Genomic DNA, 20,886 nt, shown 5'->3' with positions numbered 1-20,886 from the left:
CATGATCTGGGTTGGGACCTCTGGCATTTTCTAAACCCTGGGTTTATGTGGCCGAAGCTTTGGGTCATACACGCCATTTGGTTTATCACAAAGACACATGATGTGAAGCCAAGGAGATGGAAACTTCTGAGGGTGAGACAGGATAACAACCTCACTGTTGTGCTACTGTGTTACTTCTTAACTTCAGAAAGGAGAGGCTGACGCCATGAGCTTGGATGGAGGCTTCATCTACACAGCGGGCAAGTGTGGCCTGGTGCCTGTCCTGACAGAGAACTACTGTAAGTGGAGGCGAGGGTCTCTGTGCTTTCTTCCCTCTGGCCTATGGACATAGAAAGGCAAAGAATAATTTAGTTCAGTGTTGAGATAACAATAGCTGATTTTGGAGCAGAGTACTGCTGCTGCTGCTGCTGCTGCTGCTGCTGCTGCTGCTAAGTCGCTTCAGTCGTGTCAGACTCTGTGCGACCCCATAGACAGCAGCCCACCAGGCTCCACCGTCTCTGGGATTCTCCAGGCAAGAACACTGGAGTGGGTTGCCATTTCCTTCTCCAATGCATGAAAGAGAAAAGTGAAAGTGAAGTGGCTCAGTCGTGTCTGACTCTTCGCAACCCCATGGACTGCAGCCTACCAGACTCCTCCGTCCATGGGATTTTCCAGGCAAGAGTACTGGAGTGGGTTGCCATTGCCTTCTCCAGCATAGAGTACTAGTAGATAACATCTATTTTCCCAGAGTCAGAACCAACTAAGATATATATGAAACTTGGAGAGAAATCAAAATTTCAAAGGTGTTAACCTTTATTGCTGGAAGAGTGATATTGGAGACCATGGCACAGAACTGGCCACAGGGCTCGTTAAACTGCCCTTGAGTTAGAGTCGCCCACCAGTTCAGGTGGATAGTTCTACTGCTGACTGGATCCACGGCTTAGTACAGAAGAAAACACATTCTGTCAAACATAAGGAGGTCAAAACCATCCTCACCCCATTCTCTTCAAGGAAGAAAGAGCCACAGGTGCCTAGATCCTTTTGCCAAGTTTACTAATCCAAATGAACTCACTCCAGCTGTTAGAACATTAAGGATTGGGGCTACAAGGTCATGGTCTTGGTGGGGATCCATCTATCAGGAAAAATAAAGCTGGTTCATTCGTTAAACCCCTAAGTTGCTAGGCAGTGAGAAACCATACTTTATCCTTCAAAACAAAAAAACCTGGTGAAGTAAACAGTGGTGTCTCCATAACAACTGAGGCTTAGGGAGGTTGAATGAGGTGTCCAGGGTAGAATGCAGACTGTAACCAGTCTTTCTGAACTATGGATTGGACCCTTCCCTTACAACCTAGCAAGACTGTAGTGACTGCTTGCACAGCCCAAAGCTCTGAAGGGAAGACTGTCAGGATGCCTAGAATCACATGGCAAAGTGAAAAGCCTCTGTGAAGGTTTTTATGGCTTCTGCTTCCCCCTCACACCCTTCAATGAGCATTTCATTTTCTTTCTCTGTAGCTCCCAGTGTTGAGCTAATTCTGGGATGGAGCCTAATTTCAAATAGCAAAGGTCAGGGGAGAGGAGCTGAAATAGGATGGCAGGGAATCAGCTTGTTGATGCCAATGACAAACTGCTTGGTCAGCGTTTCTCCTCATTTTGTTCTTGACTGTTGAGAGTGAGAAAATCATGACTTGAGTAACGTGAGAGTTTAACAACCTGTACCTCAATTGTTTTTAGTGTCTCAAGATGGCAAAGAGCAGCTTGGGTCTAAGTGTGTGAACACACCTATGAAAGGTGAGTCAGAATCAGTAACACTGGGGCTCAAACGTAAAGGCCTGTTGTGGGGGAGAGGGGTTGAGGAAAGCCTTACAAATAAACCAAAGTTACTAGACTTGTAAAAAAAAAAAGAGAGAGAGAGAGATGACCCTGCCACAGTTCACTGTGAAGGAGCAAATCTGTCGTGAGCTGTGAAATAATTTCTGTTTGTGGAGCATGTGCCAGTGGACAGAGGGCTCCTGCTTGCGCTGCTCCTGCTCAGCAGTCCTCTAGAATGTGGGTGTCACTGTGTGCATCACACAGATGGGAAAGTGAGGCTCAGGGACTGTGTGACTAGCCCAGGGCCACACAGGCAGCGAGTGGCCGCACCTAGGCTTGTTCAAGGCACCGTGACTGGAAACCCGCTGCCCTTCCTGACCCACCACAGTGCTCCCTGTCACAGGCTGCTACCCATCTCTGCAAGGGACAGGAGCCCATTCCTGACATTTCTTGGGCCCCGTGGAGGCCTCAGAGGAGGAAGAGGGGAGGCATAGATGCTGCTAATGAAGAAGAGGAGGAGGGAAAGGAAATTAACCCTTAGCTTTTAGTAGCTGGCTTTGAATAGCAGAGGAGTCAACCTCCTCTTCAGAATAGGAGGGCAGGTGACAAGTTTTGCCATCTGTGTCATCTCATGGGCAGAAACGGTCTTTATCTGTTTCTGAGGTACCCTGGGTAATCTAGGGCATTTGCTAGAGCAGTGGTTGTGTATGTCATGTGGTGTTTGGACCAGCAGCACCAATGTAGCCTGAGAACTTATTAGCAATGAACCTTCTTGTGTCCAGCCACAGGTCTGCTGATCTCCAGGATGCGGCTGCTGCTCTGTGTTTCAGCAAGCCCTCAGAATGATTCTGATGTGCATTAAACTTTGAAAACTATTGTGATAGGGGATCTTGAGATGAAACCAAGTGCTTACTTGGTTTGGAATTTCTTATGAGATAGAGCTAGGGGAGGTATGGGAGCTTGGAGCATCACAGCATAAGTGTAGGGTCACAGAGGCCCTGCACCACCCATCTCTGCAGAGGCCTCGGGGTGCAAAGCCACTCACCCCACAGCTTCTCCCCTTCAAAGGGAGCAGAATCTGGGATATATTCTCCCTCTTTCCTCCCTGCTTTCCTGGCTAACAGTCTTCTCTGAATTGAGTCTGTATCCCAAAACCTAAGGAACAGCATATAGTCATTCTGATTATAAAATACACGAAGTCCTAAAGAACTGTAATTGCTTCACAAGTGATTGAGATTTCCAAGAACTGCAGTGATATACAAATGTGCATCAATGAGGATACTTGGAAGACAGTTCAGGGTGATGGAGAAGGTTAGATTGGAGTAGAGATGGAGAGGAGTTCATCCCGAAGCCACACACACACACACACACACACACACACACACACCACAGATGGCAATAGTTAATGCCATTTTGTTGAAATTGTTACAGCTCAAAGAAAGGTACTTTAACAGTGTTTGGCTGCTGGAATGATGTCGTAGAGCCCAGTGTGGTAGGCAGGAGAATCTGCTTCACCAAGAAAGTGGCTCTAGTACTGCTCCTGCTGCTAGCAACATGGCCAGAAGCCTATCCATGTAACCTTCCCTTCCCATTCCTAATGTACAGTATGATTGTATTAGCACATTTCATCTCCTTCAATAGGTATTAGTACCTAAATGGGTATTACTGTTACCATTTCGTTTACGAGAGATTTAGGATCCTGGATGCTGAGTGACTAGTCTGAGGCAGGTTAGTAACTGGTGAGGGAGGCCTTCCAATGCTATGTTGACTTCCAACTTGAATATATAGACATCTGAACTACAACAGCAAGAAAAGGTGTGTGTATGTGTGTTGGGAGGGGGTGGGAGTGGGGGTGGTGAACCACATTACCCATGATTTCAGTCTCTAAACAGCCTTGGAGTTTAGGTCTTACTCAACAAGCACGATTCTGTCCCAATACTGTGATAGACTACACCAAATGTCAATGGCATTCCTGTAAAAATCAGGAGCAAGACAAAAATGTGCACACTCACCAAATACATTTGGCATTATTTTGTGAGTGAATTCAGTAAGATAAGAAAAGGAGGTTTTTTAAAAAAATTGAGGAAAGGAAGACATTAAATTGTCATCGTTAGAAAATGGTATTACTATAAACCTAGAAAATCAGAGACTTCACTTTAAAAAGGAAGTCATTAAAGCATTTTCTTTTGGACTTCTACTCAACAGAAATACTCAAACACGTGGCTCCACCCAGTGCTCCCTCCCTGAGAGACTGACAGGTGAAGGTTAGCTGCAGCGGCTCTGGAGTAAATTTTAGGGAGGGTCTGGGAGGTACTGAAATTGCATCTTGGTATTGAAATTGCATCTTGGTATCTGTTGCAAGGTTATTACGTCGTGGCAGTGGTCAAGAAGTCAGATGCCGACCTAACCTGGAACTCTCTGCGAGGCAAGAAGTCCTGCCACACTGCAGTTGGCACTTCTGCTGGCTGGAACATCCCCATGGGTTTCCTATACAATCAGACTGGGTCATGTAAATTGGGTAAGTGTGTTCTGAGTGACGGTGTGCCTATGTAGGGGAGAAATTCAGTTCAACGAATGGCGTAAGTGGGTGGTGGACAGGAGCTGGATAGACATGTGGGCAAGCTTCACATCTCCTTAGCAGGATCCCCCTTTCTCCTCCCCTCTTGCTTCCACGGAAGTGGTTTGGCTCAAAGAGCAGATCTCAGGGAAATACACCACTCTTTATGTCTTTCGTCTGGCTCATGGAAGCTGGCTCATGGTTTATGGCTAGACCTTCTGCCTTTATGGCTAGACCTCATGGAAGAGGCCTGTTGGCAAAACGAGAGTGGAGTGTAGAGTGGGGTGTAGGTGTGTGTGTCTAATGTGTGTGTTAGTGTGCATGTGTTGTTTTTCCATTTAAACTTGCTCTCTTTTTTTAAGTGTGAAAAAGGTTTATTTGGGGAGATACACACATACACAGAGTGTGGGCCATCTCAAAAGACGAGAGACCTGAACCTGCTTTCTTAATTGAACACGTCACACCAGTACGGTTCAGCTTCACCCTTTGACTGCTTTAGCTTTCACTTTCACCCTTCACCTCTCTTACATTTCTGTATTAGTCATTTCAGCCAATACCTAAAAGGCTCCTGCTCCCCTACTTTCCCCAGCCATGTGACAAGTCTCAGCCCTGCAGGAACCCCATCGCCCACTCTCTTGGCGCTCTGCACCTGAGCAGCTGAACACAGGTGGAGAATGTCACAGGGCACAGCAACTTATTCCATGCAGATGTTCCAGCCGCTGGCCTCAGCATCACCCATACCCCCGACAACTGTAGGCTCATGAGCACCCCTACCGTTCCTCTGCTCCACTCCCCACACTTCCCAGTAATTACCCTAATGTCCTAGTTGTCCATACACCTCCATGCCACTCTCACCTGTCTACCACCCTTTCTGAGCAGATGATCTTGTCGCCTATGCAAGAGACACTTCAAGCCATCAGGACAGTTCCCATCAATACCTCACCAACAAAGCCCAGGGCCCCTGCTGGCTGCATCTGCTTAGCAAGTCCTCCTATCCACGTGGCTGTCGGTCCCTGCCTCGACCCCCTCCCCAGAGCTGCACCCTCAGTTACCATTTCTTCCTCTGGTATATGCAAATTTCTCTCAACCTGTAAATGCACCCAATGTCTTTCATCTTGAAAAATTTTCCCTCTCCCTACCGTCCCCTCTAGCTCCTAACCTTCTCCTTCTACCTTTATGGCTGCTGCTGCTGCTGCTGCTAAGTCTCTTCAGTCGTGTCCAACTCTGTGCAACCCCATAGACGGCAGCCCATCAGACTTCCCCGTCCCTGGGATTCTCCAGGCAAGAACACTGGAGTGGGTTGCCATTTCCTTCTCCAATGCATGAAAGTGAAAAGTGAAAGTGAAGTTGCCCAGTCATGTCCAACTCTTCACAACCCCATGGACTGCAGCCCATCAGGCTCCTCCGTCCATGGGATTTTCCAGGCAAGAGTACTGGAGTGGGGTGCCATCGCCTTCTCCGCCTTTATGGCTAGACCTCTTAAAATCATGGTCTGAGCCATTCACCCCTGCACTCCCTGCTGTGGGTGACTCCCCTGCCTCATTCCACAGGGAGAACTCTGGTCAAGGTTACCAGGACCTCCATGTTGCTCAGTTGGAAGGATGGGCTCCAGTCTGTTCCTCCATGACCTTTCATTGAATCATCTTAAACCACAGTCTCCTGGCTTTTTGTGAAAACACACTACCTTCTTTTTTCTCTTACCCCTACAAAGTCCCTCTTTCCCAACCTGGTTAATAAATGTTTGAGTTGCTTAAAGCAACTTTTTCCACTTTAAACTCAACCTCCAAGCACTCACATCTATGCCTACAGCCTAGATGACCATCTAAACCAATATTATACGTGCAAAGCTAGGCCCAGAGCAAGCACTAGATCAAGGTTCGCTGCTGTCACTGAGGCTAGGTCAATATGCTGACAATGTCAGGTTTTGTCCCTAGCGTGGATTTCTCTTTGATCTCCAAACCTGCATATATTGAACTGCCTGTTTGACATTATCTAATGTTGTATTTGAAAAGTGCATTAAACTTAACCTGTACAAAATAGAATGCATTCTCCCTACCAAGCCTGATCCTGCCCCAGAGCCACCCAGCTTGCTGGAGGCTCCCAGTCTGTGCCCTGGCTCCAGCTGGAAACCAACCTCTCATCCCCACATACTCATCCAGCCTGAGATTTTAGCTGTCCTCCCCTCCACCTAGCTCCTCCCTCTGCCTCGTGAGACTCCAAGCTGCCCTCATGTCCCCTGGACTCCAGCAGTAGCCTGCTGCCTGCACCCTACATCTGTCTTGACTCACCCTGCTAGACCCTTGGCCCCACATTATCTAGCCTGTCAGAGGCTCCCCATTTCTTTACAAATAAAAACAAAATGTACACAAAGATGTAGACCATCACACGTGGTCTGGACCCTGACCCTTCCCGCTCACTGGATCACTGAGTGGTTCAGCACCAGGGGGCCTCCATTAAGCTCTCTGTGCTGTCTGCCCACCTCCCCCAACCCTTGCCCTAGCCCTTGCAGATGCTGCTCCCTGACTAGGAAGCTCATCCTTTGCCCTTCACTAGAGTAACTCCTATTCATTCTTCATCTCTCCACTTGAGACCTCTCCCTGACTCCTAGGTCTGCACCAGGCTCCTTTATTTGTAGCTGTGGAGCCATATTCTTTTTCCCAGAACATGATGTGGAAATACAATTATGGGGAAATGCTAATTCATGCTGTAATTACTTGAGTTGTGACTGTCACCCCATGAACTTGGGCTCCAGGAGGGCAGGACTTCTGTGGTTTCATCATAGTGGTACCCTGGGGCTCAGCACAGGGTTGGGCAGTTGGGCCTCTTAGGCTCCTTCATGTCCTTCGAGTCATAACTGCAGACCTTGTAAAGATGGACAAGGGCAATAGAGATAGGAAAGCGTGCATGACAGGGTCAACCAACCAAAACTTCCAATTTCGTCCACTCTCCTAGAGTTAAATCCGTGTCCATCCCTCCCCCTGCTGCCCTGTGCCAGGACTTCAGTGATCTCACAGACCCTTGTCCCAGCTTCAGCCAAGTCCCCTTTACTTTGCTCCAGCTGCAACCTTTTTTCTTTTTCTATTCCGTAGGTTCTTATTTCTAATCATATGGTACTAAACACCTGAATGTGTCTTTATGTCACTCAGGCAATTTTAGGAACAAAATTTGAGGCTTTCTTGCCAACTCAGGCAGGGAAAGCTAACCTCAGGTGTCCTCCTGTGCAGATGAGTTCTTCAGTCAAAGCTGTGCCCCTGGGTCTGATCCGGAGTCCAGCCTCTGTGCTCTGTGCAGAGGCAGCTTCAAGCCAGCCCACATGTGTGCTCCCAACAGCCACGAGCAGTACTACGGCTCCAGTGGGGTGCTCAGGCAAGTAGCATCTGCCCACTGCCTTTTGCTTTGGTACCAGCCCAGTGAACCTCTTGTCCTTTCTCCTTTCTCAGCACCCCACCATCTGGGTGCTGCATTTAGGAGGGGCCAGGACTGGAGAACAGAAATGCAGATTCCCAGGGGCCCTGAGGACTCAGGTCCGGTCCCTTCCTGGAGCAATCTTGGGCAGAGCTGATGGACTCAGGGCACCTGGGGAGGGGCAAGAATGATAAGCACAGGTCACAGCCCTGCTTCTGCTTTTGATCCTTCCTTCTATATGACTGTGGACAAGTCACAGAATCTTCCAGAGCCCAGTTTGAGATCAAAGGAAGGACACTGAATATGTGCATTTTATACCTGTTTGATGAATACATTTAAAAACACATATTCCTGGGCTCCTCCATTCATTCAATAAATATTTATTGAGCACATAGTAGGTGCAGGCGCTGTTCTAGGTAGGTGGGTTAGAGCAATAGCAAGACACATGGCCCCTGTGTCTCGTGGGGGGAGTAAGACAGCGCATAAAGGATGATCACTTCCTGACTGTGGTAAGTGCTATAGGGTGTGTGTATGGGGGCGTGGGACCGAGGGGCGTGATGTGACAGTGACTTGGGGTTAATCTTAGAAAAAGTGGTCAGGGAAGGCCTCAGCATCATGGAGGGGCTGTTAAATATTGAGGGTTAAATACTGAAAGGGAATCAGGCTTGAGAAAATCTGGAGAAGAATAATCCAGGAAGAAGGAACAGCAAGGACAAAGGCAAGGCTAGACAAGTCATGCTGTGCTTGAGGCCAGAGAAGGCCCCAGAGAGAGCACTGGGAGGTGGGCCCAGGTAGGGGAGGCTGGGCTTGCAGCCATTGGCTGTTCTGCCCTTGGAGATCTGGCTCAGGAGGTAGAGTTAATTCTAAGTATGGAGGGTCCTCAAGGGTGCTATGGACTTGGGGTTGTGTGGAGAATGTGGGAGCCTCTATAAAGAAGGCTTCTAGTCATCACATGGCCAGACTACTTTGTCCCTCCCTCTCCAAAGTTTTGTCACTTTCACAAACCATACATAAATTACATATTTTCACAGATCCTACTGCATAAATATAAACATTAAACTGAGGCTAAAATATTTGAACTTTTCCTTCCACTGGGATGTGCATCGGTATTAAGGTCCACGGTCCCATTTTGGCATGATTATGAGAGCGTCACAGAGACCTCGAGTTCTGTCCAGAACCTCGGGAGTTCCATCGTGAAGATGGGGATGCAAAGAACAGTCTTAGCTCTAGGCATCGCATTCTCCCCAATGCCTCCTGCCTGCCTTGGCTCTGCTTCCAGCTTCCTGTCTCCAGCATTCCTACTGACCTGAGATCCATTGATCCTGTTCTCACCCCCCGCTATAAACCTTTCCCCCTCCAGACCACAGCATACGTTCTACAGCCAACCATGATAATTATTCATTATTCCCCTGTGCACATCCTCAAATGCCAGTCACCTACTCCTGGCTGAACTGCAACCTGGGTTGGCTCCAACATTCCCCTTCAGTGCCAGGGCCTCCAAGCTGACTGGCCTCCCAGTAAAGTAATGAGAACCCAGTTCCGACGAGCCAGACCATCGCTAGTCAGTTACCATCCCACTCTCTTACAAGACCATTCCATGCTCTTTCCTCTCCTCAGTCATCCAACGTTTCTTTCTCCATCTATCACACTTGTTTTCCTCCTTCACCTGAGAAAATTGAGGTCACTGGGATAGAAATGCCATTGTGCCACTGCCATATCCGTGCGTGTGCTAACCTCCGTGCCGGTGGGTGCGCTGCCACTCCTCCTCCTGGGGACGAGCAGGCTGGCTCCTGCTGAGCCTGATCTGTGCTGGCATCGCCTCCCCGCAGCCTGTTGAAGAGCGTTGCCGTAGCAGCCTCTCCTCTTCTTCCTGCGTCATCACATCTTTTTATCCACAGAATTACTTCCAGCAGCACACAAACATGCTGCTTCTTTCTCATCCTAAACATAAAGAAATAAGACAAACTTCTCTTGATCTCACTGTCCTCTGCAGCAACCTCCTGCTTCTCTCTTCTTTACAACAGAAGTCCTTGAAGGAGGTCACTCTAATGTCCTTGCCCAGTTTAGTTTCTCTCCTTTCAGTCTTCCCCAAACCTAGTTAAAGAAATTGTTCACCTCTCCCTCCCCAACCAATGGAGCTGGTTTTCATTATTGTATTTAAATTATCTACAGAACACATTCTTCCTCATTGTTGGCAAGTGGGAAGATTATTCCCACCATATCTGCCACTCCCCGCCCCTCCCCACCCCCCCACCATTAACCCCCATCCACCACAGAAAGTCAATTCCTAGGCAGATTGATAAGAAGTTCAGGGTCCCCAAAGAGGAGAAAGGGGTCTGGGGCTCTCAAAGTGGAGATTGGGAGTCTGGAATTTTCAAGGAGGAGAAAAGGACAAACTTCTTTTCCCTCTGCATTCCTTGAAGTGAAGTGAAGTCGCTCAGTCGTTTCCAACTCTTTGCAACCCCATGGACTGTAGCCTACTAGGCTCCTCCCTCCATGGGATTCTCCAGGCAAGAGTACTGGAGTGGGTTGCCATTTCCTTCTCCAGGGGAACTTCCCAACCCAGGGATCGAACCTGGGTCTCCCGCATTCCAGGCAAACACTTATCCTCTGAGCCACCAGGGAAGCCCTTGTCTCAGTCAATTACACAACTCAGTTTAAACTCTGTACTAGAGATTATACAGCAACAATATATCCGGCTGGAGGACAGTTTCTCCTTCCTGAAAACCTCTGACTAATCCTGATATCTTAGAATGTATATTATGGGAGTGGGTCTGGAGGATCTTTCTGTTGTCAAATTCTAATCTTGTTATCCTAAAATATAAATTGCTAGAGTAAGTCTGGTAAAATTTTCACAAACTTGAGACATTCTTTTGATTCATTGTAATAACTAATTAAAAGGTATATACCGCCATTGCTAACACTAGCAAGGGGGTACTGTTTCTGCCCCCTTCTGATATCTATGTCAGAAGATTTCGCTATCCCTTTTATACTTTAATAAAACTCTATTGCACAAAAGCTCTGAGCAATCAAGCCTCGTCACTGGCCCCAGATTGAATTCTTCTCTTCCGGAGGCCAAGAATCCAGGCGTCTTTTTGTGGGTCAGCAACAGCCTTTCACCACCATCCACCACACAGCTGAAACTACACTTTAAAAAAATCTATTTATTTATCCAGCTGCATGGGGTCTTCATTGTGGCATGTGGGATCCTTATTTGCAGCATGTGAACCCTTGGTTCTGGCATGTGAGATCTAGTTCCGTAATCAGGAATCAAACCTGGGCCCCAGCATTGGGAGCAAGGAGTCTTAGCCTGTGGACCACCATGGAACTTCTGAAATAGTCATTTTAAATCTCCAGGGACCTCTGTGTTGCAAATAAATCCAAAGCCCAGATCATTGGCACCACCCATCTCTTCCTCCTCTTGGATACATTTTCTTCTCTGGCTTCAGGACACCACACTTTCTTGGATTCCCTCCTTCTTCTCCTGTTACTGCATCTCAGCCCCTTTGCTGGTTCTGCTTCATTCCCTGACCCCTATGTATTGGCAAGCCGCAGGGCTCCAGCCTTGATCTTGTCTCTTAATGCTCAGACTTTAGTGGTTTTATCTAGTTCTTGTTGTTGTTCAGTTGCCCAGTCATGTCCAACTCTTTTTTTTTTTTTTTTATGTCCAACTCTTTGCAACCCCATGGACTATAGCATACCAGGCCCCCCTGTTCCTCACCATCTCCTGGAGTTTGCCCAAGTTCATGTTCATTGCATCGATGATGCCATCCAGCCATCTCATCCTCTGACGCCCACTTCTCCTTCTCCATGTAGTTCTATGTTGACAATTCCCAAATTTACGTTCCTCTTCAGACATCTCTCCAAAACACCAGATGAAACTCCAAATTCATACATCTAACTGCCTACTGGCCATGTCCACTTGGATGTCTAATCACCAGGTCAAGTTTAAATGTCCCAAACTGAGCTTTTGGAATTTCACACACTCCCACCCAAACCAGCACCTCCTGCAGTCTTCCCCATCTCAGTTAAAGGCAACTCTGTTTTTCCTTTTGGAAAAAGTCAGTCTTGCTGTGTATTGACCATGTCTCCTCTCTTTCTCTGAGGCCCTATATCATCATATTATGTTATCTCTACCTGCAAAGGGTAACAAGAACTGACCTCATCACCCATCTCTGCTGATACCACCTTGATCTAAACCACCATTGTCTCTCCCCGGATTATAACCCCTAACAGAAATCCATGCATCTGCCCTATCCCCCTCCCCCACCACAGTCTAGCTTCAACACAGCAGTGAGGGTGATTGTCAGCCCAGTTCAGGGGAAATCTTCCTGCTCACACAACTCACGCCCTGAAATTGTGTCGTAAAGTCCTAGCTGCTTCCAGTGTGACCAGGTGGATTGAAGGGGTTGGGGAGGCCTAGACAGAACTCAAAAAATATTAACACTTGGTAGACCAAATTAAAGCCAAGAATTAAAAAAACAATGTTACACAAAGGGAATGTTCTTAGATTTAAAAATCACATTACAGTACTACTTAATACTGTGATCAATACAGGCTGGTTTATGTGACGACTGACAAATCAGTGGAAGAGAAAAGACTTCCAAGACAGATACATAGACATATTATGTTTAATCTAAAACAAAGATGACTGGAGAAAGGATGGACTTGGGACATCAAATAAAACAAGTACAATGAATGGGATCTGGTGACCCAGGCGGGAGCAGATTCAATAGTGAGTTAGTCCCTAAGATGACTGGCGAGGGTCGGGGAGTCCTGTGCAGAAGTGCTGATGGTAAGTGCTATGATGCTAAGTGCTCTTAGGTGTTTGGATGACTTTAGGGGAGAGGCCCATTGCTAAGGGCAGTGTAGGGTCAAGGCAAGGCTTAGTGTTTGTTTATTTTTTCAAAGAAGCATAAATACTGATGGAAAGAGCCCAGTGAAGAGGGTTATAGAGGGGAAAGAGGATGACTGCCGTGGAAAGTGCCTGAGTGTGGGTCAAGGTGGGGTGCAGAGCCCCTGGGGAGGAGACTTTAGCTGGAGGGAGGCCTTCCCTCCTCCTTTGTCCCTGGAGGGCAGGAGAGTGCTAGAGTCTTGGGCTGCCAGATTCGACAGAGGATGTTGAAAGGAAGCCCACATGATGATCTCTTTATTTCTTCTGCAAAGCCAGAGTACATGACAGAGTGTAAGTGTTGTGGAGGGGTGTATGGAGAGACAGAGGTTTACAGGAAGTGGGAGAACATTTTGGGGTCCCTGCTCTGTAGAGTGGCTTACCTGGTGGCTCAGACAGTAAAGAATCTGCCTGCAATGCGGGAAACTTGGGTTTGATCCCTGGGTTGGGAAGATCCCCTGGAGGAGGGCTGGTAACCCACTCCAGTATTCTTGCCTGGAGAATCCCCATGGACAGAGGAGCCTGGTGGGCTGCAGTCCATGGGGTCACAAAGAGTTGTGGGGACGCTGCCTCAGGCACTGGTCTCTCATACTCAGTTGAGCACACTTCCACAGGGCTTATTCAAACCCAGAGGGCTGAACCCCACTCCAGAGTTCCTGAGCCAGTGGGTCCAGGGCCCAAGAATGTGCATTTATAACCCGTTCCCAGCGTTGCTGATGCTGCTGGTCCAGCCCACTCTTGGAGAGTCACAGGTCTAGAGTAGAGAAGGGAAGCCAGAATGCTCAGGTGAAGTTAAGGATCGGGGAGCTCTCGTCTACCTCACTGCTGAGGTGCAGACACACCTGAGACAGATGATTGGGCTCATTCAGGCCTGGGATTATTGGGGGGAGTTTGTTAAGACAAAGAAATAGGACAAGATTGCTTAGGAAAATTAATGGGAGTAACTGACTCTAGTGAAGGATAGAGGGGCCTGATGATGGGACAGAGAAAACTGGAGAGGTGTTCCTAAAAATTAATAATATCAATTTCCAACTGATTGAATGTCACAAAACTTATTTTTAGTGTGATCAACATTTCTCCCAAAGCACCTCAAACGCTGAGAAACATTTTTCAGGAGATTAAGCATGAAAAATATCTCATGATACAAGCACATTAACTTTTGTTAAGGCTGTGTAGACACATAAGGTGTGACAAGACTCCTTCAGAATCACATCTTCCACACTGATTTTAATCTCTGACGTGAGTTTTGATCCAGCCAGAGAATTATCTTTGGATAGCCCTGTTAATAGGAGAACACAAGAATCTCCCATGGAGAAACCAGTCACCAATCAACAATCAACAACCAGAAATCAACAACCAACAATCAGAAACCAATTAACAACAATTGCGTGTTTAAGGAAGCAAGCAATGGGTATCTACAGTGGAATCTAAATAAGCAGATTTTTTTTTCTAGGACATTTCTTCTGAAGTTACCAGGGACAGCGGGCATTAGAGCAGTGTGTGTGGAGTAAGTGGGCCATGTTAGATGTGCCCAGTTGCCTGGGGGAGGGGGTGGGAGCTCCCAGGGATTCCGTCTTGGAGCAGCTCTCTCCCGCCTCTATGGGTCCTCCTTGCTGACCCGGCCCTCTCTGTGCAGGTGTCTGGTTGAGAAGGGAGATGTGGCCTTTGTGAAGCACTCCACGGTCCTGCAGAACACCAACGGTATGCACCAGCGCTGTCCTTTCCTCCCTCAGGAAAACTCAGAGTCCTTCCTGGGAAATCACTCCCCAGGCAGTCATGTTGGTCCTAACATTCTTTATTTGGGGAATGAAAAAATTCTTCATGTCTGGTCAGACTAGACAGGGTTGGTTATCACATTGGCCTTGAACCCAACCAACAAACACACAAAGGCCACAGTCCATAGAAGCACGTCTGGCTGTCTTGATTTTTAGGCGTTCTTTGTATTTTCTGGACACAAGTTTTTGTCAGCTATATGTAATGCACATATCTTGTCCCTCTTTGAAAATACTTGCCTTTCACTTTTTTTTTTTTTTTTTTTGGCCATGCTGTGAGTCTTGTGGGATCTTAGTTCCCCACCAGGAGTTGAACCTGTGCCCAGCAGTAGAAGCCTGGAGTCCTAACCACTGAGCCACCAGGGAATTCCCTGCTTTCTTAATGTCTTTTGATTAACATTCTTCATTTTAATATAGTTTAATCAGTCGATTTTCTCTTTTTTGACTAGCACTTTTCAGCCCTGTTGAGGAAATCTTTGCCTTTAACAGGACTGACAAATGAATTTATGAGTTTATGAATATTTCTCTTCTGTTTTATTGTAAAGGCTTTATTGTTCTGTTTGTGCCTTTGTGATTCTCCCAGGCACTGGTGGTCAGTCACACCCCCCAGTGAGGGTGCCTTGACTGAAGTCATTAGCTGTGACCCCTCCACCTCCTCTCTCTCTCCAGGAAAGAACCCTGAAGCCTGGGCGAAGAATCTAAAACCTGAGGACTTCCAGCTGCTGTGCCTCGATGGCTCTAGGAAGCCTGTGACTGAGGCTCAGAGCTGCCACCTGGCCATAGTCCCAAGTCATGCTGTGGTCTCGAGGAAAGATAAGGCAGATTTTGTCCGCAGAATGCTCTTCAACCAACAGGTGTGGGAATTCAGTCCTCATCCCCCACATGAATGCTCAGCTCGCTTGCAGAGCTGCACAGACATACCCCAGCTCAGTTGCACACTTTCTCCCTGGGCAGTGGAGCCTGCCTCTGATGAAAGTGGGAGGCTGGTGGCTGTGCTCACTGCTTGCTCTGGGGCTGTCTAGGGCATTCCAGTGGACTGGAAGAGTCCAGACACATGGGCATCTCAAGTGTCTCCCTGAGACTGAGCAGAGTCATGGTACCTCCTGGGCTTGTTCTGTCCTGGAAATACGGGAGTCAACCCAGGTGCCCTTCCCACCAGGCAGGGCTACATGTTGGAAAGGTGGAACAGAGGTTACTCTGCCTGACCAAAAGAGGATCTCACTGTGATTCTTGAAGCTGGGCAGGCTGAGCACTGTTTTGGGCTTCATGAAAGTTGAAGAGCCAACATTCAGATAACTCATGACCTCTATAGGCAGCCAAAAAGGGCTGACCCTAGGGAATAGTGGCTGCCTGAATCAGATGATCTTAAGGAACCCAAAGCCTTGTCTGCCTTTTGACCTAGTGCACCCTATTCCTGGAGGAGCCCCAAATGAGTAATCTATATCTTAGCATATGCTGTTGACACATCCTGGTTAAAGGGTGATGACCCAGAGGCAGCTGGCAACACAAGAGGCTCTTGGACTTGGGCTTTTGAAGGGATGGTTCCATCCAGGGTGAGCTGCCACCTCTGCTACAAAGGAAGTGGGGGGGGTGGGGCAGGAAGCAATGGAAATGATCAGTGTCTGGGTCAGATTCAGAGAACAGAAGATGCAAGGTAGCAAGGGATCTGGTCACAGGAAAACATGTAAAGATGACTCAGAGAGTTGAAAACATCCACCAGTTGTTGGTGGGATAGTAAGAGAGCAGTGAACTTGGGGCTCTTTCTATTTAGCAGTTGCTTTACATACATTGTGCTTCCCTGTATTCTTTATCAGATAGTGAAGAATCTGGCTGCAATGCAGGGGATGCAGGTTCGATCCCTGTGTTAGGAAGATCTCTTGGAGAAGGGAATGGCTATCCACTCCAGTGTTTTTGCCTGGAGAATTCCATGGACAGAGGAATCTATGGGGTTGCAAAGAGTTGGACATGAGTGAGTGACTAACACTCTCACTTTTTGCATATATCATCTCAGTATCTAATGTAATTACCTCCATTTACAAATGAGTGAATTGAAGTTCAGGTGTTTCCACCTTGGTGCAGTGGGAAACAATCTGTGGCACAAGAGATGCAGTTTTGGTTGCTGGGTCGGAAAGATCCCCTGGAGAAGGAAATGGCAACCCACTCCAGTATTCTTGCCTGGAAAATTTCATGGACAGAGGAACCTGGTGGAATATAGTCCCTGGGTCCCAAAGAGTCAGACACAACTGGGCATGCACACGTACAAACTGAAGTTCACTGAGCTCAGTCAAGAATTTTCTTAAGTCACACGATGGGAAAAGCTAGGGCCTGGCTTTGAACCCAGAGAACTTTTTGCCATTTTGTTCCAGTGCCTCCTAAGCTGTTGCTGTGTCCCAGGGTTGCTGGGGGCTGGAGCTGAGCAGTCCAGCAGACTTGGGGCTTCTGATGCAGAACACGTGGCCCGGGCTGCTGGTCACTCGCTTTCTGTCTGTCTGTCTGACCCAGGAGCTCTTCGGAAGAAATGGGTTTGAATACATGATGTTCCAGCTGTTTAAATCCCCAGCCAAGGACCTGCTCTTCAGTGATGACACAGAATGTCTGGCTAACCTTCAGGACAGAACAACTTACCAAAAATACTTAGGGCCAGAGTATCTTCAGGCTATTGCTAATGTGAGGCATTGCTTACCCTCTGGTGAGTAGAATAAACACCGAGGAGCAGTTACATGTGCATCAAGGCAAACATGTTGTCTTAAAGATGACCTTGTGCCAAGCCTGGGCCAGTACCAATAGGAGCATAAAGATTCAGAGGGCTTGCTCCTGGCCTCGCAGGAGGATTCAGGCTTACCAGGGAAGCAACTCAATTAGGCAACAGTATAAGATTCTACCTGAAAAGGCCAAATTGTTTGAAGGAGACAGAGGGTACAGTAAAACTAGAGATCTTTTGCAAATTGGACTTGTTTACATGTCCTTTTCCATTTTCTTTGGCTACTAGAATGAAAATGTGTGTTAGCATTTCAGTGTAGGGAGAAGGTTTGAAATGACACATATATACCACTCACAGAGGACCAATTTGCAAAGATTTTAAGTAAAACCTATAGATAATACTTTATACAATTTAATAGAAACGAAGTATTAGCACGAAGTAGGCCATTTCTACATATATACATACATGGAAGTAGCACTAAGTATATCATTTCTCTCTATTTTTGTGTATTGTAGAAATGGCACAGCTACCTCAAAAAGAAAGAAGTTGGAGAAATAAAATTAGACCTGGAATAATCAAAGTATTGGGAGTATGCCTGAATTTTTGTTAAATTATATCATGTGTTAAAGATGAGGAGAGCAGGAGAGGAAAATGTAGATGTTTAAGAATAGCACTGACATCAGTTAGAGGGATGAGAGAGAAATTTAAAAAGAATATTTATTATCTACCATTTACTTTTAGAAAATAGGAAAAGGATCGTGTTTAATAAGCCCAGGCAGTACCTGACGATCTTTCTCTTATGTTACCTCTCACAGAACTTCTGGATGCCTGCACATTCCATGGAAATTAAAAACTGATCAAAGTGGGCAAACACAGAGATGCTCAGAGCCTGAAAATACGGTGGGGTCACATCCTCACTTGTCTGCGTGGTGGGTCTGCGTTAACATCACTTGTCTTTATAATTGTATACTGTAACTGATGCAAAAGTTGGAATGAATAAAAATTATTGTGTCTTCTCAGAAAACCATGAAATGTTCTCAGATTTTTGGGGGGAGGGCAAGAGAATCATTTCTTTATATTAGAATTGTGCTTGTGAAAATTTAGTATTTATTAAATTATATGTATTTTAAAGACCTCTGCAAGACTAACTCAACTTCCCTGTCTATTCTTTGATTATTTTACCCAAGAGTCAACTCACTTAAATTGAATTTAAGTAATAAATCTGTCTGAAGGGAGTCTTTGAGTGGTGATCATAAGTGTGCAAAGAAAGCATCAGTATGCACAGTATCAAGGACTTACATAATGAAAATAAAGAAGAAAAAATGCATTTGTGCATTTAAAAAGTATATTCATGTATTTAAAATCCATAATTTCAGGTAGAATTAAACTCCTGATCAGATTAATTGAAAAATATCAAAATTACTGTAAAAATCTAATCCTCCTATCCTTCCTCACTCAATTTCCTGAAAGTGTGATTTACGTTTACTTAAGTGAGTTTCTTGTCAGAGATTTTGCCATTTCTGTTATTACCATGATTCCAGCCTATGGTGGGGTAAACACTGTATGGGAACCCAAGTTATATACTGTGAAGTACAGTTTGGTGTTTGGACCTCTGCTTCTGCCTGTGAAAGAGTAACCAGTACAGAATTTGCTCCTCTTCCATAAACAACTAAAAAACTGGCGAAAAATATGTTGCACAAATGTTTTTAAACACTGGACGATAATAGTGCAGGACTATATGATCCTTGAAAGAGGGCAAAGAAAAGTGAGCACAGTGATGGCCTTAGTCTTTGCCTAGAGGAAATTTCCAGATGACAGCAAAGGGAGGAGGAACCCACAAGAGCCCATCACGTTTGAGTTGAGGAACAAAGATAGGAGTTTGGGGAAGCCAAAGTGACTTGAACTTGATTGGCATACAGCAGAGATACATCCTGGAATCTGCTTGAAATGCTTGGCCAAATACTAATCTGCCTGTGTGTAAAATGAAACTGAAGTCTGTCAGGCTAGGCAGAGAATGACTGTGAGAGATCTAGAAGCTGAACAATGCCCAGGGCTCCCATAAGACCAGGAATCAATTACGGTCCTACCAACCAGTGTGAAGAGACCTCACTGAACACCTAAGCTTTTCACTGAAGGCAGCTGGGGTGAAATAGCTGTAGATTAAGGCCTGCTCTCAGAGAAGGAAATGGCACCCCACTCCAGTACTCTTGCCCAGAAAATCCCATGGACGGAGGAGCCTGTGCAGTCCATGGGGTCGCTAAGAGTTGGACACGACTGAACAACTTCACTTTCACTTTTCACTTTCATGCATTGGAGAAGGAAATGGCAACCCACTCCGTGTTCTTGCCTGGAGAATCCCAGGGACGGGGGAGCCTGGTGGGCTGCTGTCTATGGGGTCACACAGAGTCGGACACGACTGAAGTGACTTAGGAGCAGCAGCAGCAGCAAGGCCTGCTCCATAACTGTCCTTACTGAAAGTGACAGTAACCCTTGTGGGATAAACCAGATCTGCAAGTCACTTACTTGACTGTCCTCTAAAATAAACCTCAATATTCACTGAAGGAATACAACAAAATCTCAACAGGATGGCATGCATAATATCTAGATGTGGCATGAGAAGATTGTTAGATGTGTAAAGAAGCTCAAAATGTGACCCAGAGTCATCAAAAAATCAACCAATGGAAACACACCTAGAAACCACAGAGATGATGGTATTCGGACAATGAACTTTGAACAGTTGTAATAAACAGGCCTAAGGATTTAAATGAAAACTTGAAGGAGAATTTCCTGCCCTCTAATGGTTAGGACTCTGCCCTTTCACTGCCAAGGGCCCGGGTTTGCTCCCTGATCGGGGAACGAAGATCGGGGAACTAAGTCACACAGCCAAAAATAAATAAATGAATGAGTGAATAAATAAATGAACATAGCAAAGAAAAACCTGTTAGATTTTTTAAAGAACTAGTGACAAATATACAGTGGCAAAGTTTGTGTTTCGAGGAATTTGTTTCATCTAAATTGTCTATTTTTGCCATAAAATTGTTCAAAATATTTTTTTATTCTTTTAGTATTTATGAGACGTCTAGTGATATCTCTTCTTCCATTTTCATACTAGTAATTTGTATTTTCTCTCTTTTTTCTAGACCCATGTAGCTATAGCTTTATCAATATTCTTGAACTTCTCAAAAATTAATTTTTTATAAATTTTCACTACTATTTTTTAATCTCACTTTCTGTTCTTAGCCTTCCTTCTACTTATTTTTCATTTTTTTTCCTTTTTCTCTTAGATTCTTAAGGTGTAGGCTTATATCAATGTTTAGAACATTTTATTTTTCTGATACAGGTACTTAAAATTATAAATTACCATCCAAGCACTACTTTAGCTGCATCCCTAAATTTTGATATGTTTATTTTCATTATCATTGAGGTAAATTTTTTCCAGTTTTTCAAAGATTACTTCTTTGATCTGTTGATTATATAAAAGCTATTTTTAATTTCCAAATATTTGGCAATTTTCCAGATATGCTTTTGTAGTTTATTTCTATGTTCCAGGTATACTTTTTTTTAAAATAGATATTCTTAATTGTTTGGTATAGTTCTGTAATATGTAGTATAGTATTATAAGTAGCAGTTAGGTCAAGTTGGTTCAAGTTATTATTCAAATCCTCTGCCTTGACTCATTTTCTATCAACTTTTTGCATTAGCTACTGAGAGAAGACAGTTAAACTCTCCAACTAAAAGTATGAATTTTCTCATTTCTCCATCCAGTTTGATC

At 45.7% G+C, this 20,886-nt stretch overlaps 1 protein-coding gene across 2 annotated transcripts in view; it reads left to right on the top strand.

Annotated features, from left to right (window-relative positions):
- Window positions 1–18,293, top strand: part of LOC129644176 (inhibitor of carbonic anhydrase-like) — a 43,690-nt gene extending 25,397 nt beyond the window's left edge. For both annotated transcript variants that reach the window (XM_055569653.1, XM_055569652.1), the window contains exons 10-17: window positions 188–278; window positions 1,711–1,767; window positions 4,151–4,306; window positions 7,570–7,711; window positions 14,278–14,342; window positions 15,083–15,267; window positions 16,916–17,102; window positions 17,930–18,293. In XM_055569653.1, the coding sequence (XP_055425628.1) occupies window positions 188–278; window positions 1,711–1,767; window positions 4,151–4,306; window positions 7,570–7,711; window positions 14,278–14,342; window positions 15,083–15,267; window positions 16,916–17,102; window positions 17,930–17,964 (918 nt within the window). In that variant the 3' untranslated portion in view covers window positions 17,965–18,293. The remainder of the gene's footprint in view (window positions 1–187; window positions 279–1,710; window positions 1,768–4,150; window positions 4,307–7,569; window positions 7,712–14,277; window positions 14,343–15,082; window positions 15,268–16,915; window positions 17,103–17,929) is intronic.
- Window positions 18,294–20,886: the final 2,593 nt, after the last annotated feature.

This window comes from Bubalus kerabau, chromosome 2, assembly GCF_029407905.1.
Source record: "Bubalus kerabau isolate K-KA32 ecotype Philippines breed swamp buffalo chromosome 2, PCC_UOA_SB_1v2, whole genome shotgun sequence".
In the NCBI taxonomy this organism is placed as follows: Eukaryota; Metazoa; Chordata; class Mammalia; order Artiodactyla; family Bovidae; genus Bubalus; species Bubalus kerabau.
This window is presented reverse-complemented; position numbering and strand designations above follow the sequence as displayed.